This window comes from Scyliorhinus canicula, chromosome 11, assembly GCF_902713615.1.
Source record: "Scyliorhinus canicula chromosome 11, sScyCan1.1, whole genome shotgun sequence".
NCBI classification, from domain to species: Eukaryota; Metazoa; Chordata; class Chondrichthyes; order Carcharhiniformes; family Scyliorhinidae; genus Scyliorhinus; species Scyliorhinus canicula.
The window spans coordinates 142352818-142368438 of NC_052156.1; the positions used below are offsets into that span (position 1 = coordinate 142352818).

Here is a 15621-nt window from a genome sequence, read left to right on the forward strand (position 1 = left end):
TTCTGTCCCCGCCACCTTTGTGATTAATGCCCTGCTCAAGGCAAAAAAGTCTATGCGGGAATAAACCTTATGAATGTGGGAGAAAAAAGAGAACTCCTTCGCTCTCGGCTGCGCGAACCTCCAGGGATCCAGTTCCTTAGCCACTGCTGGTCGCTTCCCTGTCCTGGACTTTGACCGGGTCAATGACTGTGTTAAAGTCTCCCTCCATGATCAGGTGGTGTGACTCTAAGTCCAGGATTTTGCCCAGCATGCTTCTCATCAATTCCACATCATCCCAATTCGGAGCGTAGACGTTCAGAAACACCACCCGGACCCTCTCCCACTTTCCACTCACCATTATATACCTGCCCCCCTTATCTGCCACAATTCTCCCAGCCTCGAATGCCACACCCTTACGGATCAGAATTGCTACCCCCCTGGTCTTCGAATCCAGCCCTGAATGGAATACCTGGCCTACCCATCCCTTTCTCAATCTCATGTGATCTGCGAGCTTAAAATGTGTCTTCTGAAGCATTGCTATGTCTGCGTTTAACCCCTTTAGATGCGCAAACACGCGCGCTCTTTTGACCGGCTCATTCAAACCCCTCATATTCCACGTGATCAGCCTGGATGGGGGGCTAAAACCGCCCCCCCCCACACCCACCCGCCCTATCGACTAGCCGTCGCCCTTTCTTGGCCAACTTCGAGCCCGCGCCCTTTGCTTCCTCGAGCGCCCCCACGGGGAGCCGCCGCCCCGACCCTCAATTGGTACCCCGAAATTGATACCTCCTCTGTCAGCAAAGCAGCATCCCCCCCCCCCTTTCCCCCCCCCCCCCCCCCTCCCAACAGCCCAACGACCCAAAAACCCCCGCCAAGCACCAGCTGATTGTTTGTAATCCTTACATCTGTTCAACCCCAGGCATAAAACAGATACATTTTGTTGTATAGTGCAACAGAACACCAGATGATATATGTATTTGCATCCCGGAAATCAACATTAATTCGGTAAGCTTTTAAAATTGATTGAATTAATTTTTATTCAAAATGCAAACAGAACTCTCCAGAGGGCCCCAGAAGCTATTTGACAATGGCAGAAATCTAAACATAACTCCAACTTTTTACCTTCATTGTGGGGTTGCCAGAGGCGGAATCGAGTTGCATTGGTCTGAGCTGTGTGTGGTAAGGGGACATTAATAAATAGGACTTCTGTCGTCTGAGGGAAGTAGAATTCATCCATCAAATGCCAGGTAATGCCACCGTTGATGGAATACTGCAGGAGAACGGAATGTGACCGGTCGGGGGCACCTGAGTCAAAACACAGGAATGGGAACAATAAAATTGTCATCAAAATAATTCAAAGACACATTTAGTAATAAGACTACTTGCAAAATATGACAAAACGAAATGAATTTCACTTTAAAAAACCTTGTGCTTAATTTTAGTTTGCATGTCACACGATGTCAGTAGTTCTCCTATTTAGAAATTCTAATGAGAGCTGAGGCTGCTTGTCACATGTGTAATTTGCAAATGCAGGAGATTGGCTTTTGACACGCCAACCAGACCTGACCAACTCACCCCTTCCATCACACTATTTGCATAACTCTTGGTATGAACCCAAGTAGTTTAATGAGAAGGGCATATTTCATGTCTTTAGACAAATTCTAGAATCCTACCACTTCACGCCGTCAGCAAATGCCTTTAGATACCTTGATGGGCTTGTTTTTCAAAAACTAATTTATGGGATGTGAGCGTCGCTGGTTAGGCCAGCATTTATTGCCCATCCCGAGTTGCCCTACAGAAGGTTGGGATGCGGCGGCACAGTGGTTAGCACTGCTGCCTATGGCCCTCAGGGCCCATGTTCGATCCCGGCCCCGGGTTCACTGTCCATGTGGAGTTTGTACATTCTCCCCGTGTCTGTGTGGATTACACCCCCACAACCCAAAGATGTGCAGGTTAGGTGGATTGGCCATGTTAAAAGTTACCTCCTAATTGGAAAAGAGATAATTGGGTGCTCTAAATATTTTTTTAAAAAAAGAAGGTTATGATGTGCTGCCTTCTTGAACCGCTGTAGTCCCTGAAGTGTAGGTACACCCACAATGCTGTTAGGGAGGGAGTTCCAGGATTTTGATCCCAGCGACAGTGAACAAACGGAGATACATTTCCAAGTCGGGGTGGTGAGTGGTGAGTGACGTGAAGGGGAACCTCCAGGTGGTGGGGTTCCCAGGTATCCGCTGCTCTTGTCCTTCTAGATGGTAGTGTTGTGGGTTTTGAAGGTGCTAGTTAAGGGACCAGGGCGAGTTACTGCAGTGCAGGGCAGCACGGTAGCATTGTGGAGAGCACAATTGCTTCACAGCTCCAGGGTCCCAGGTTCGATTCCGGCTTGGGTCACTGTCTGTGCGGAGTCTGCACATCCTCCCCGTGTGTGCGTGGGTTTCCTCCGGGTGCTCCAGTTTCCTCCCACAGTCCAAAGATGTGCAGGTTAGGTGGATTGGCCATGATAAATTGCCCTTAAGTGTCCAAAATTGCCGTTAGTGTTGGGTGGGGTTACTGGGTTCTGGGGATAGGGTGGAGGTGTTGACCTCAGGTAGGGTGCTCTTTCCAAGAGCCGGTGCAGACTCGATGGGCCGAGTGGCCTCCTTCTGCACTGTAAATTCTATGATAATTCTATGATAATCTTGTCACATGCATCATGAAATGCAAAGAACTTCCCTGTCTCCAACCAATGTAAATTTCAACCCAATCAGATGGAATAACTTGCTCATATATCAGTCCTGGATAGAGCAAACAGGATCTAAAGCTGACAGTTTTCCCCTACTCACTCTACCCTATTAGAGATGTTGCCTGTCAAGATACCAGGCTAACAATTCTAAGACCTGGACAGTCACATCTCCAAGTTCCTCCAAGTGAGGGTTGTGCAATTTCCTATGTAGTGCTTTTCTGAACTAGACTACAGCAAAGGAGAAAGGTTGAGCCAAGAATAAGCGTTTTCCCACCAGTAAATCATCAAAACATCCGTGTGCATGGCAGGAGAGGGAGAAATCAAAAGCCAGCCAAAATACAACAAAACGGGCAAAAGATTGATTAAATTCAGATTATTAAGTACAACTAGAAACTGATGGAAATGTGCTAAACGTTTCAAATTGCAAATGGAATTTAATGGCAATAGACACAGACATAATACTTTTCTCCAATTCTGGATTCAGCATCTAGAAATCGCACAAATATTAGAATTTCTGTTTGATCTTCTTATGCAAACATAGAATAGCAAACAATCCACCATTGATGTGGCTGGCTAAAGACCAAGTTGATACATGTAATTAAAATCTTTTTGTACAATCCTTGAGGTAGTATTCCTTCTAACCAGAGGCAAAAAACATCCACTAATTAACTTACTGTCAAACATGCATTCAAGACGAGTGCTTTCTTTTCTCTTAAGGCCTAATAATATGAACAGTGTCCTTGTGTTATCATAAATACACCCACTCAGTAGTTCAAATGCTGAATTTTTTATCAGCTGAAATGATCCTTCTGTCATTTTAAACTTGCTTGTCACTAGAAGTGTTTCAATATTTACAGATTTTCCTGGATGCTCACAGATGTCTCCTGCTATTACTGCAGAGGATGCTGTTGGGCATTTTCTTTTATTCATAGCCATATGTGCTCAGTACGCTCATGGAAGCTCTAACTTTTGCTCTTCACCCTCTTTGAGGTTACCTTTTACTATGCCTTAGCGAACGGCCATAGGAATGTGCTATCAATGCTCACCTTGATCAAGACACGAGGATATGCAGAGAATCAGACTGGAGTGAGCCGCCATTCTCTGCCTCAACATCCCTATGAGGCAACACCTGATTCTTGCTCAATGCCTCTCTGTCATCCCCAGCTCAGAACCTCGTTGGGTAAGGGATCAAGAATGCAAAATCTCATCCTACCTTTCTGATACTACATAAGCACCAGCCCCCTGTGCCATTGCATCACAGATTGGATATTATGGCCTGGGAGATGGGGGGAGGTGAAATCAGCTGGTATTGCTATTCCTGATTCATCTATGATGCTATGAATGGAGCCTTTGGGCATGTCTGCAATGCCATCCACAATTGATTAATGTAATATTGTATGGTCCCACATGGAAGATAGACAATTAGGTGAGGTACAGGAATGAAACATGTGCCAAGGCCACATTAGCCTTGCAAACTGTCAATGGCTTTAGGACAGGACAGAAATTGTTGTGGAAAATACTCTTTAGAGTGGAATCTTTCAACTTTCCTTAGTTACAGCGGCAACCAGAATTGGTGAAGGGTCCCACTCAAAGCATAAACCTGTCTTTCCCTTTCAGGTATTCACTGATCTACTGAAAATATTCCACAATTACTGCTCCATTTCGTGCATTTATTATACATAAGACCATAAGAAATAAGGGAATGGAGTAGGCCATTCGGCCCTCAAGCCTGCTCTGCCATTCAGTAGGTTCATGGCTGATTCCCCATGTCCACTTTCCTGCCCTTTCCCCGTAACCTTTGATTCCCTTTCTGATCAACAATCTATCTAACTCAGCCTCAAACATACACAAGGACACTATCCTCACAACTCTCTGTGGCAAAGGGTTCCAAAGACTCACAACCTCCGAGGGAAGAAATTCCTCCTCATCTAAGTCTTAAATTGGCACCCCTTTATTCTGAGACTTTGCCCTCTGATCCTGGACTCTCCCCTGAGGAGAAACATCCTCTCTGCATTGACCTGGTCAATCCCCCTCGCAATCCTATATGTTTCAATGAGATGTTGTTGTGCATATTTTAGAACATTTGCCATTGTTCTTGTTGTTATCTTTGCAACATAAAATGAAAATGTTCCAACCAACACACGCTGTGACCTGGATTTTCAGAGTCATGGAGGCTCCCAAGATATTTAAAAATGGGACTCGAGTCCAGTGCCACCCACATTTCTGACAGATCCCATTTTCACTGGGGGGCCCGGGGGAGAGTGAGGGGGTAGAAGGGGGAATGGGGGTGGGACATGACTCACAGACATGGTAAACTTGAACTCAGCTGGGCCAACTGAACTTAGTGCTGATTTCAAACAGACCCCATTTTTTAGAGTAGACGTAAATGCTCATGAAGTGTTGATAATGTCTGTAGATCTGTAAAGCTGTCAAGTCATTTAAATATCAAATAGCCTGTTCTTTAAAGTTGAAAAGGAAAACTGCCTGCTCGTGTCTGTCGATTGAAAAAAATGTCTTTGAAGTTTCAATAGCTGTTTGTTGGTATAAGCCAATAATGGCGGGTCATGGGTTGGCACTAAGTTTGCAAAGGGTCTTTATGGGGCCATGGGGTCGAATGGGGGGAATGGGTCAGCATGTATGGGAAAGGAGAGTGGGTGGGCGGTGGGGCCGAAAAGGACTTAACATGTAAGAAAAGAAGTGGGAAGCTCCAGGGGACCAAGCCCAGCCCACCATGGCACTTGGCAGCCCTTGTGGCTGCACCAGATCTGCATCCTGGAGCGGCACACTCCACCTGTCCTACCCCATCCTCCAAACAAAGATCTCGCCATAGAACATAGAACAGTACAGCACAGAACAGGCCCTTCGGCCCTCGATGATGTGCCGAGCAATGATCACCCTACTCAAACCCACGTATCCACCCTATACCCGTAACCCAACAACCCCCCCCCCCCCCCCCCCCCCCCCCCCCCCCCCCGCGCCTTAACCTTACTTTTTAGGACACTACGGGCAATTTAGCATGGCCAATCCACCTAACCCGCACATCTTTGGACTGTGGGAGGAAACCGGAGCACCCGGAGGAAACCCACGCACACACGGGGAGGACGTGCAGACTCCGCACAGACAGTGACCCAGCCGGGAACCGAACCTGGGACCCTGGAGCTTAAAAGCATTTATGCTAACCACCATGCTACCGTGCTGCCCTAAAGTACCCCATGTGGGGCACTTTTTTTGGATGGGTGCAACAAGCCAGGGGACTTTACCTTTGGGAGTAAAAATTCAGATCTCTATGTGGAATCACTACGTGGGATTTTTTTTCAATATTCGTTACTGGGGAAAAGAAAAGGAACACACCTTTTGCTATGAACTTGAATGAGAACTGAATGTACAGAGTGTTTGTGCATTCCAGGTCCCTGGAAACCAGCATCCTCAGACCCTCCTGCAGGAAACAAAGAGGTAAGTGAGTGGGCTGAACCAGTGAGAATATACATAGTACAAAGAGCAGACAAGTTGCTGATGGCATTTCAACAAAGTGCAATTAAGAAATGAGCTTGAGAATGTATCGTTATTTTCATAAAAACTACTAATAATTGGACGAGAACAGAGATTTTAATAAACTCAGCTATGTTGGAGGAAACTGACTCTCAGATGGGTCCAATAAAACACAGTGCAGTGTGTTAAGAGTATTAATGCAATGTGTCTGCTGTGTACCAATTAAACAAACAAAAAGTAACTTTACTACCTTTTAAATATAACTCTTGGCAGAAATGTTACTGCAACCCACGAAGGATTATACTTCGTTTTCATGTTATTGTCACTGCCTTCTACTTATGGTCAAAAGCACGATGATAAATGAGGTATTATTTATAGCAATACTATAGGCACCATTGTTGAGTGCATCGAGGCAGTTTAATTATTTCACATCAGACCACAAGTCTTAAAAGGGTGATTGTGTCTTATGCCTTTTGGGGCAGATACATGGCATGGATTAGTACAAAATGACACCACTGTTCGGATCTACCAAAAGGATATCATTCCAATGTGAACAATGGCTTTTTGTACTGGTAAGGGGCAAAAAGCTGCAAATGAAAAATAATCTTTTGAGAGAGTTTTTTTAAAGAGGAAAATCAGCAGAAACAGAGCAGATAAAATAACAGCTTAACTTTACATTCGAGTGAGAGCTGACATTGCAGACTGGTTGGCATCTTGAGAGTATAAAATTCAGTTTTCTTTTCCAGGTGACTTTGGATCATTGGTGCAAATTACAATGAAATTTAGACCTGTTTGGGTCTCGTTGGATGAAGTTAACAGGTCTGAGAGTAAAGGGTTGTGTTCACAAAAGCCTCTGTCATAAGGTGAAGTAAAATGCAGATATAGACAGCTGTCTGGTAAACACTGCTGTGAGGCAGTATGCTGATATACAGAAATAAATCCAATTGGGTTCAAATCAGTTCAGTATACTGAACTGCACAAGATATACATTTATTTAAAATTATGCAATAACGTTGACAGGCAATTCGTGTTTATTCGTGTGTGAGGAGGGTAACTTTCTTTTGATGGCTCCACCGGAGCAACTTCCCGCTGTTTTGAGACGCATTAATGGCCTGGATTTTGTGGTGATAATGATAGTGAAACTGTCAATGTTCACTGTCATTGTTCCATCGAAAACTGACAACATTTTCTTGAGTCCATACATGCGCAGAATAATGTGGAAATCCGGAAATTGCTATCGCTGATTCTGTGCTTTTTCAGAGGATGAGCTGTTGAGGTTCCCCCCCACCCCCCAGATTGCAATTAATGGGAAATCCATGAATTGATAGAGAAAATTCACCCTCAGCTGTTATTCTTGCTGTACAAACCCTTGAAAAAGTATACTTTGCGGATGAGGTGTAACTGGATTTTTAACAGCATGCTAACTTCATAATTGCTGCTAAACACATTCACTGGTCCTGCAAAGCTAATTTTATATATGTGGAGTGTCAAATTTCTTCAGAACGATAGGAAATTTCCACGTATTTTTAAATAGAAATATTTGTAAAGCTTGTTTATCTTTATTTTAGCTTCTATCTTAAACCAATCAAAATCATTCATTTTGCCATCTGAAAATTTAAATTAAACGTGAAGAGGTTTGATGCTTTTAACGTCCTGCTTTAGGTCTTTAGCAAGATCGCCCAGAGGCGGGAAGGTGTCAGGGTGCCAACACCCCAATTTCTGAATCGGCTTTAGGTCTGCCTCCACGAGGCCCGGAAGGTTCCACCCAGAGAGAAATAGAGCAAGGAGAACATCTGTGACAGCCAGCTGCATGTTCTCCACTCTCTCACCTACACCCACCAGTCCAGCTAGATTCATTGCATTGATACAGGCAGTACAGATGAGGAGTTGCCACAGGGTAATACTCAGCTTAGACATAGAAGTGAGGGGATAAGGTATCAGGGTTCTGAAGAGGATCGATGTGGATGCAGAATGTAAATGGAAGTACAGCAGTCTCAGTTCTCCCTAGCATCTTGCTGTGCAAAATCCGGCTCTCCTGATAATGGGAGGGGCTTAAGTGGTAAATAACGTTAGCATGATGTGCTACGATTTAAATGATATTGGCAACAAGGCTTGAGAAAAACAATTCTGGGGAAACCTATCACTGCAGATTAAAAGGTTGAAACTATTGTACTGGCAGAGCTTAGCACTTAGCACAGGGCTAAATCGCTGGCTTTGAAAGCAGACCAAGCAGGCCAGCAGCATGGTTCGATTCCCGTAACAGCCTCCCTGAACAGGCGCCGGAATGTGGCGACTAGGGGCTTTTCACAGTAACTTCATTGAAGCCTACTCGTGACAATAAGCGATTTTCATTTCATGTACACAGGCCAAGGTCACAATAATGGGCTTCTAGGAATGAGCCATGCTTTCACACCATGAAATCACGGCCACAAATTTCTATGTAAGGCCTCATCGTCAACACATATTTAGGCCTGTTTCTTTGTTTAAACAAATTCAATCAATGTGAATGAATCAATAACAAATTGCTAACCCCTTTAAAGACCAGTGCTGTTCCAGATTTGATGATTTCCCCATCCAGGTTCCCTCGCTCTGCTCCAAGAACCTCAGGCCATAGGTCAGGGTGTGGTTTTTCATTGAAGTCATCTTTGAGAATTGACGGCAATGGATGAAAGGGCACACAGTTACGTCCTCCAAAGCCGCTGTCACACCTGAAAGTAAAGTGAAAGGCCCATCAGTAAATGCAGTGAAATACTGAAAGCTTGAGGTGGAACATGCAACCCAAAGTGAAAAGATTCAGTGTAGCAAATATAATAGCCAAACTTCACTTTTTAGCTGCACAATGTGGGAGATTATTCGATTCACATACAAACACCCCAAAGATCAAAAATGTTCTCTGGTGTTACAGTTCTTTACCCAGACTAAATGCTGCCGTCAACAAACAGAAACTCTTTCCCCCACACACCATTAAGTGATAAATAATTTAAATCAAAATAGATCTTCTGAACAGCTGGAATCCTATTAACTCTGAAGCTAGCAAATAACCAGCCAGTCAGTTCCACTCACCTGACATTGCATTCCACATGATCTACAGAATTTCAACACATAAGCCTGGAACCATCAAGCAGGTCAGAGCTTGAATATTCAGTTGTGAGTGGCCTACTTCCTGACTTCCCAAAGCTTCTCCACCATCTATGCGGCACAAGTCAGGAGCGTGATTGAAAACTTTCAACTTGTCTGGAGGAGTGCAGCTCCAACCAGCATACGAGAGGTTCGCCAGCATCCAGGACAAAGCAGTCTACTTGATCGGTGCTCGATCCTTCACCGCCTCCACCATTGAAGCACCGTGTACCACAGGGTGCTGCAGTAATCTGTCACGGTTTCTTTGACAGCATCTCCCAAGCCTGCAACCTCCATCACCTTGAAGGACAAGGGCAGCAGATGTGTGGGAACACTACCACCTGCAAGTCACACGCCATCCCAACCCAAATATATGTTACTCTTCCTTCACTGCCATTGGGTCGAAATCCTGAAGTTCTCTACGTAACAGCACTGCGAGAGTATCTTCGGCACATGGACAGCAGCGGGTCAGGAAGAAAGCCCACTACCACCATCAGTGTCTCAAGGACAACGTCCTCTGAATGCCCATTCGCTAAGAATTGGTTTTCTTTTCAAATTGACAAATCTTGAAATCTTCTTCTCAACCTCTTGCTGACCGGCACTATTGTGCTTAGTCCTTCACTTCAAGTTGGAGAACTTACAAATAGGTCACTGTGTTCATCAAGTCGGTGTCACTGCTTTTCTCCCATGAGCCAATGTATATAACCCTGCACATATGCAAAATCATCCTACTCACAGAATAACAGTCTAAATAAAACCTTACTTCCTAGAAAAAGCCCATTCGGGTTCAGTTTGCCTGTGCTGCCTCTTAGAAAGAGCTATTGAACTAAAACATAGAAAATCAGAGCATGAGGAGGACATTCAGCCCTTCGAGCCTGCTTCACCATTCATTATGATCATGGCTGATCATCCAACTCAATAGCCTGACCCTGCCTTCCCCCCATATCCTTTGATCCCCTTTGCCCCAAATGCTGTATCTAACTGCTTCTTGAAAATGTTTTGGTCTCAACTACTTTCTGTGGTAGCAAATTCCACAGGCCGACCCCGCTCTAGCTGAAGAGACCTCTCTTCATCGCTGTCCTAAACGGTCTACCCTGTATCCTCAGACTGTGACCGGCCCCTGGTCCTGGACACCCCCACCATCGGGAACATCCTACTTGTGTCTATCACTTCCACTCCCCTGCTTGTTCCACCGAGGCAAACAACTACTTTATATCACAACTTTACAAAGGACATATCCAATTCCATTTTGATAGTTACTATCAAATCCATTTCCAACACTTGTTTGGACAGTACCTTCCAGTCTCCAATTCATTAATATTTCTCTTTCACAGCAGCAAAGCAAATCTTGGGAGCCAGCCTGTTAGCTGGTGTAGAACGACTGAGGCAACCCATATTACAAAATAGAGTGGCTGGTAAACAGAAGGCCATTAGGCCCTTTAATCTTTAAACCTCCCACTGGTACCTGGAATGCACAAGTGTTTCAAGTGTCCAGCACTACTCCGGCACAGATGATAGGGAGCATGTGGAATGAAATATTCCCATCATTTTAATTCCATTAAAGCACAGCCATCTGTATTTGGGCAGACTCCTAACCTGCTCCCACATCACTTCCAGCAGAGCATCAGACCACGAGGTGGTGGAGTAGTGGCTCCTGAGGATTATTCACTGTCAAACTCCAGTCCGAAATCCGGTTAAGAAATTCAATCTTTAGTCAGATTGATGGCCCACAGTCTTACTCAATGAAGCAGCTGTTGTGAAAGAGGTGCTAAACCATACTTGGCCCCCGGAAATTCCATACATGAGTTGATTTGGATTCACAGAGTGTGAGGGAGATCGAGGAAGGGGTTGGTGTTAAGGATATAACTTCTTCTTAGCAGAAGTTGAGGAGAATGCAGCAATGGCTTCAAACTGAACTCAAGGGTTATTACTAGAAAATAAGTCTGCATCATACGTACATGCAAGTTGTGAAGTCATTCTCCAAGGATGTGCAGCAACTGACAGCACTTATTTGCAGCCACATCAGGGAGGTTTATTTCCTGGCTGCAGACATTTACTCAAGAGTATTGCAGTTTCACTGGAATCTGAAAAAGTCCTGGACTAAATGCGACTGGAGATCGGTTGATACCCCCTCCTCCACAAAAGCACGGGCTAATGTGCTTATGGCAGTGGGTGACAGAATAGTCAGTAACCTGTGCATCAGCTTCCAGGTTATTAAGGTTAGGATTCACTTTCAATTTCCTGGGACAGCTCAGAATTTGCTAGCTGCCATAGGACTCTCCTTTCCGGGAATCAATGGGAACACTGATACAAGGCGTAGTGGAGAGACAATGGGCCAGATTCTCCATCCCGGGACATCTGGAATGCGTTACTCAATGGGACGGAGAATCGGGTGTTGGGGGAAAATCAGGATCAGTGCCCGGTGCCGATCTGAACTAAGTGCATTTCATTCATTCAAGTGTGTGATTTCACTGCACTTAACTCTCTTTGATGTGGCTAATATTTACAAACATTGGAGTTTCACCACTTAGGTCACTGAAGCCTCAAAGGGTATGAATGGGTCAAAGCTGCAAATGGTTTTACAGCTATCAACTCCCCGCTGGCAATGTGAAAGAGGTCCACGATGCAGCACGGTAGTATGGTGGTTAGCTTAAATGCTTCACAGCTCCAGGGTCCCAGGTTCGATTCCCAGCTGGGTCACTGTCTGTGCGGAGTCTGCACGTCCTCCCCGTGTGTGCGTGGGTTTCCTCCGGGTGCTCCGGTTTCCTCCCACAGTCCAAAGATGTGCAGGTTAGGTGGATTGGCCATGCTAAATTGCCCGTAGTGTCCTAAAAAAGTAAGGTTGGGGGGGGGGGGGGGTTGTTGGGTTACGGGTATAGGGTGGATACCTGGGTTTGAGTAGGGTGATCATTGCTCGGCACAACATCAAGGGCCGAAGGGGCTGTTCTGTGCTGTACTGTTCTATGATGCCTGCTGGCAGGGGATGTAAATAAATGCAAATGGGTCTTAATGACTCATTTGCATCTATTTAGTGGGCCCAGCGCCCCACTCTCTGGCCTTCTGTGATTCCCCAGTCCCTGTAGTTGGGAATCATGTGGATGCGGATCATTTGTTGTTTCAGTAATCATGAACCTGAGATGGAAGTACATTCCAAGCACTCAGTGCATTTCATTCACTCAAGCGTGTGATTTCACTGCACTTATCTCTCTTTGATGTGGCTAATGTTTACAAACATTGGAGTTTCATCACTTAGGCCACTGAAGCCTGAAAGGGTCAAAGCTGCAGATGGCGACTGCTCACTAGCCTCCAGACTAGTTTTCTAGAGGAAGAGTCTGGGTTCTGTGTGTGGGAGGGGGGGGGTCTATGAAGGGGTTCCCGTGGGGAGCCCCCCCCCCCCCAATTTCAGTAATCTCTGAGGATTTCCCTGTTATAGGGGGCCTCCGGAGAGGGTGGGGTCGGAGGGGTGGTTCACCGCATATTTGGTGTTGGAGGTGGCACTCAAGCAATCCAGGGATCGGGTGCTGCTGTGTGGCTGGGTGGAGGGGGCAAGGTAGATTTGTGGTTGGGGGGGGGGGGCTGATTTGCAGGGGGGGGAGGGGCGCGGTGGCCCGCTCAAGATGGTGGCCCGATTGTGGGATTCCCTGGGAATCCCGCGTATTCCATGCCTTGCATAAATTTGCACGCCGGGAAACACTGAATTGCATCCCGCTTTACAGCCACAAGGCGATCTTAAATCAATTCAGGTCTGGCAGAAGAACTTAGGCTCCAAAACGGAGAATCAGGAAGAGGAGGAGGCCTCGGTGGAAGAGCTGAAAGCGAAGTGGGAGGAGGAGCTAGGGGCAGAGATCGACGATGGGACGTGGGCGAATGCCCTGGGGAGGGTGAACTCGTCCTCTTCTTGCGCACGGCTCAGCTTAATTCAGCTGAAGGTGCTGCATAGGGCGCACATGACTGGGGCCAGGATGAGCCGGTTCTTTGGAGGGGAAGACATGTGCGGGAGGTATTCGGGAGGCCCGGTGAACCACACCCACATGTTTTGGGCATGTCCGGCGTTGGAGGGGTTTTGGAAGGGGGGTTTGTTTTTGCAACAGTGTGTTTGCTATTTTCTTCTTTTTTGTATTGTTATTAAGTTATTAATTTGTCGCTTTGTACTGGGGGGAATTATTTTTCTGTTTAGTTCTATACCTTGTTTACTTTACTGTTGGGAGAGAGTTTGTTGTTGAAAAATTTGAATAAAAATTTTTTTTTTTTTTTAAAACGTAGATATCACATAGATAGCAAAGAGGGTTATGTATTTTTCCTCCACCATTATATTCCAGCCACACAGTATGCCCCTGGGTTTGAAGAATGCACTTTGTTATACCTGCCATTGCCTCTCCTGACACTTTAACAAAGATGAAGTGAGACTTGCTCCCAGGAAAACACCAATTAAAAGTCTGTCTTTTATTCATTCTGTTCTCAAAAGCACTCAATCATTCAGTCTTCATAAAGCCTTCAGGAACTGAAAGCATCGAGCTCCAGGGCAGCTGCTGCTCCTGGTTCCTTTGAGTTTTTCTGCCTTGCTATTTATCTAAGGAAGCAAACTTGGTAAATGTAAAACTTATCCTAATATCCTTTTTAATAATAAACCCGTCAGAATCCTGTGAGGCAACTGAACTAAGTGAACTTACTGAATGGAAAATTATACGTGAACTGTTAGTTATTAACCCTTTTAACTTATCAGCCAATAGTTATGTCATCTTGTTGGGTTTTTTGTGCATAACATTTAGATGGCAATTCTCATGTATAAATCTTTCTTGGAAGAGGTATACAAACGAGCAGCTAATCCGTTATCAGCTTACTAATTTTGTATTACGGGCCAGGGTTTAGAGAACCCAAAAGTATATCATGGAATTCACCTGACCCACAATTTTTAATAGATTTTGGTTATGGGGAGCACAAGGGCCCACTTTACAGGTGTGATGCAACAGAGATCTAAAGTACTTTTAAAACAAAAATGTTTATTCTATGAATTCAGTTAACATTTTATAAACTCACAGTAAACATCTTAGTAACTATCAACTCAAATACTCTCCCCAAAGAATACAGTACTCTATAAGTAACCCTTAATCTTTCCTAGCAACATCCATAAGACAAATACCCTCTTTAACAAAGACAGCAGATTTAAATTCTCTACTGAGAGCAGTTATCACTTTTAAATTAGCAAGTGATCTGAAGACATTTTTTTCATGCAGAGAGATCAAAATTACACCTTGTTTGGCTGGATGCAGCTCCAACTCTGAAAACGAAACAAAACACACACTGTAGCTGCCAGCTCAAAAACGAAAGCAAAAGCAGACAGACAGCCCAGCTCCACCCACGCTCTGACATCACTGCAGCTATTTGATTAACACCCATTTCTTAAAGGTACATTCACTATAGCTATTTGATAAACACCCATTTCTTAAAAGTACATCTGTGGTGCTTTGCATCACTGTAAATATACAAGGGGCTAATGCAGATACACCAGGACATTGTAAATACACAAGGGGTTAATGCAAATACACTAAGACTAGATATACACTAGAGAGATCACCAGAGACATCACACCAGAGACATCATGAGATACAGACAGTCAACCAATAGGTCAGTAAGATAGGGCACAACCAATGGGCATTCACGATACACACAGAGGTGACACTACCACAGCAGGGCATTACACCAACCCATATATAAGGCACAGCACACATGATCTAGCTCTTTCCAGTGGAGAACCTTAGTGAGTGCATACAGGGTTGATTGAAACACATCACACCCACCACGTGGATTGTAGCAGACTGGTTCGTCAGTCTGAGTAGCTATAGCAGGATTAACACCAGAGTCGAATCCAAGTAGGAGAATGGTTAACAGTTTAATAAATGTGTTAAAGCTATCTCCAAGTCTGAACCTTCCTTTGTCAAGGAAGCAGCTTATGCTACGTCAAGAGCATAACAAAACAACATCCACTACAGCTATTTGATAAACACCCATTTCTTAAAGGTACTCTCGCATGACAACTGGCAAAAGTGAAACATACCCCGATTGTTCTCATGAGCAAATGTAATTCAGAAGGTTAAAACGCCCTGAACAAAAATTGTAACCATATATCATTTTCTTTTAAAAACAAACAGTTTCATTTTCAGTCAATCATGATTGACGCAATTTTATCATTTTTTGCCAAAGTGCCAACACAGGTGGTAAAAGCAGGGTCTCACAACATCTTCTTCATCCAACCTCTTGCCCTCTGCTTGCCATCATGAGCCCTCGGCCTCCCCCCCCCCCCCCACCCCCCCACCCAT

General features: G+C 44.8%; 1 protein-coding gene across 1 annotated transcript in view; it reads right to left on the reverse strand.

Moving 5' to 3' along the window:
- LOC119973445 (reelin-like) overlaps window positions 1-15621 on the reverse strand; it is a 415628-nt gene that overhangs the window by 77481 nt on the left and 322526 nt on the right. Inside the window, 3 exon segments of the mRNA XM_038811578.1 lie at window positions 1102-1284; window positions 6050-6134; window positions 8718-8895. Coding sequence (XP_038667506.1) covers window positions 1102-1284; window positions 6050-6134; window positions 8718-8895 — 446 coding nt within the window.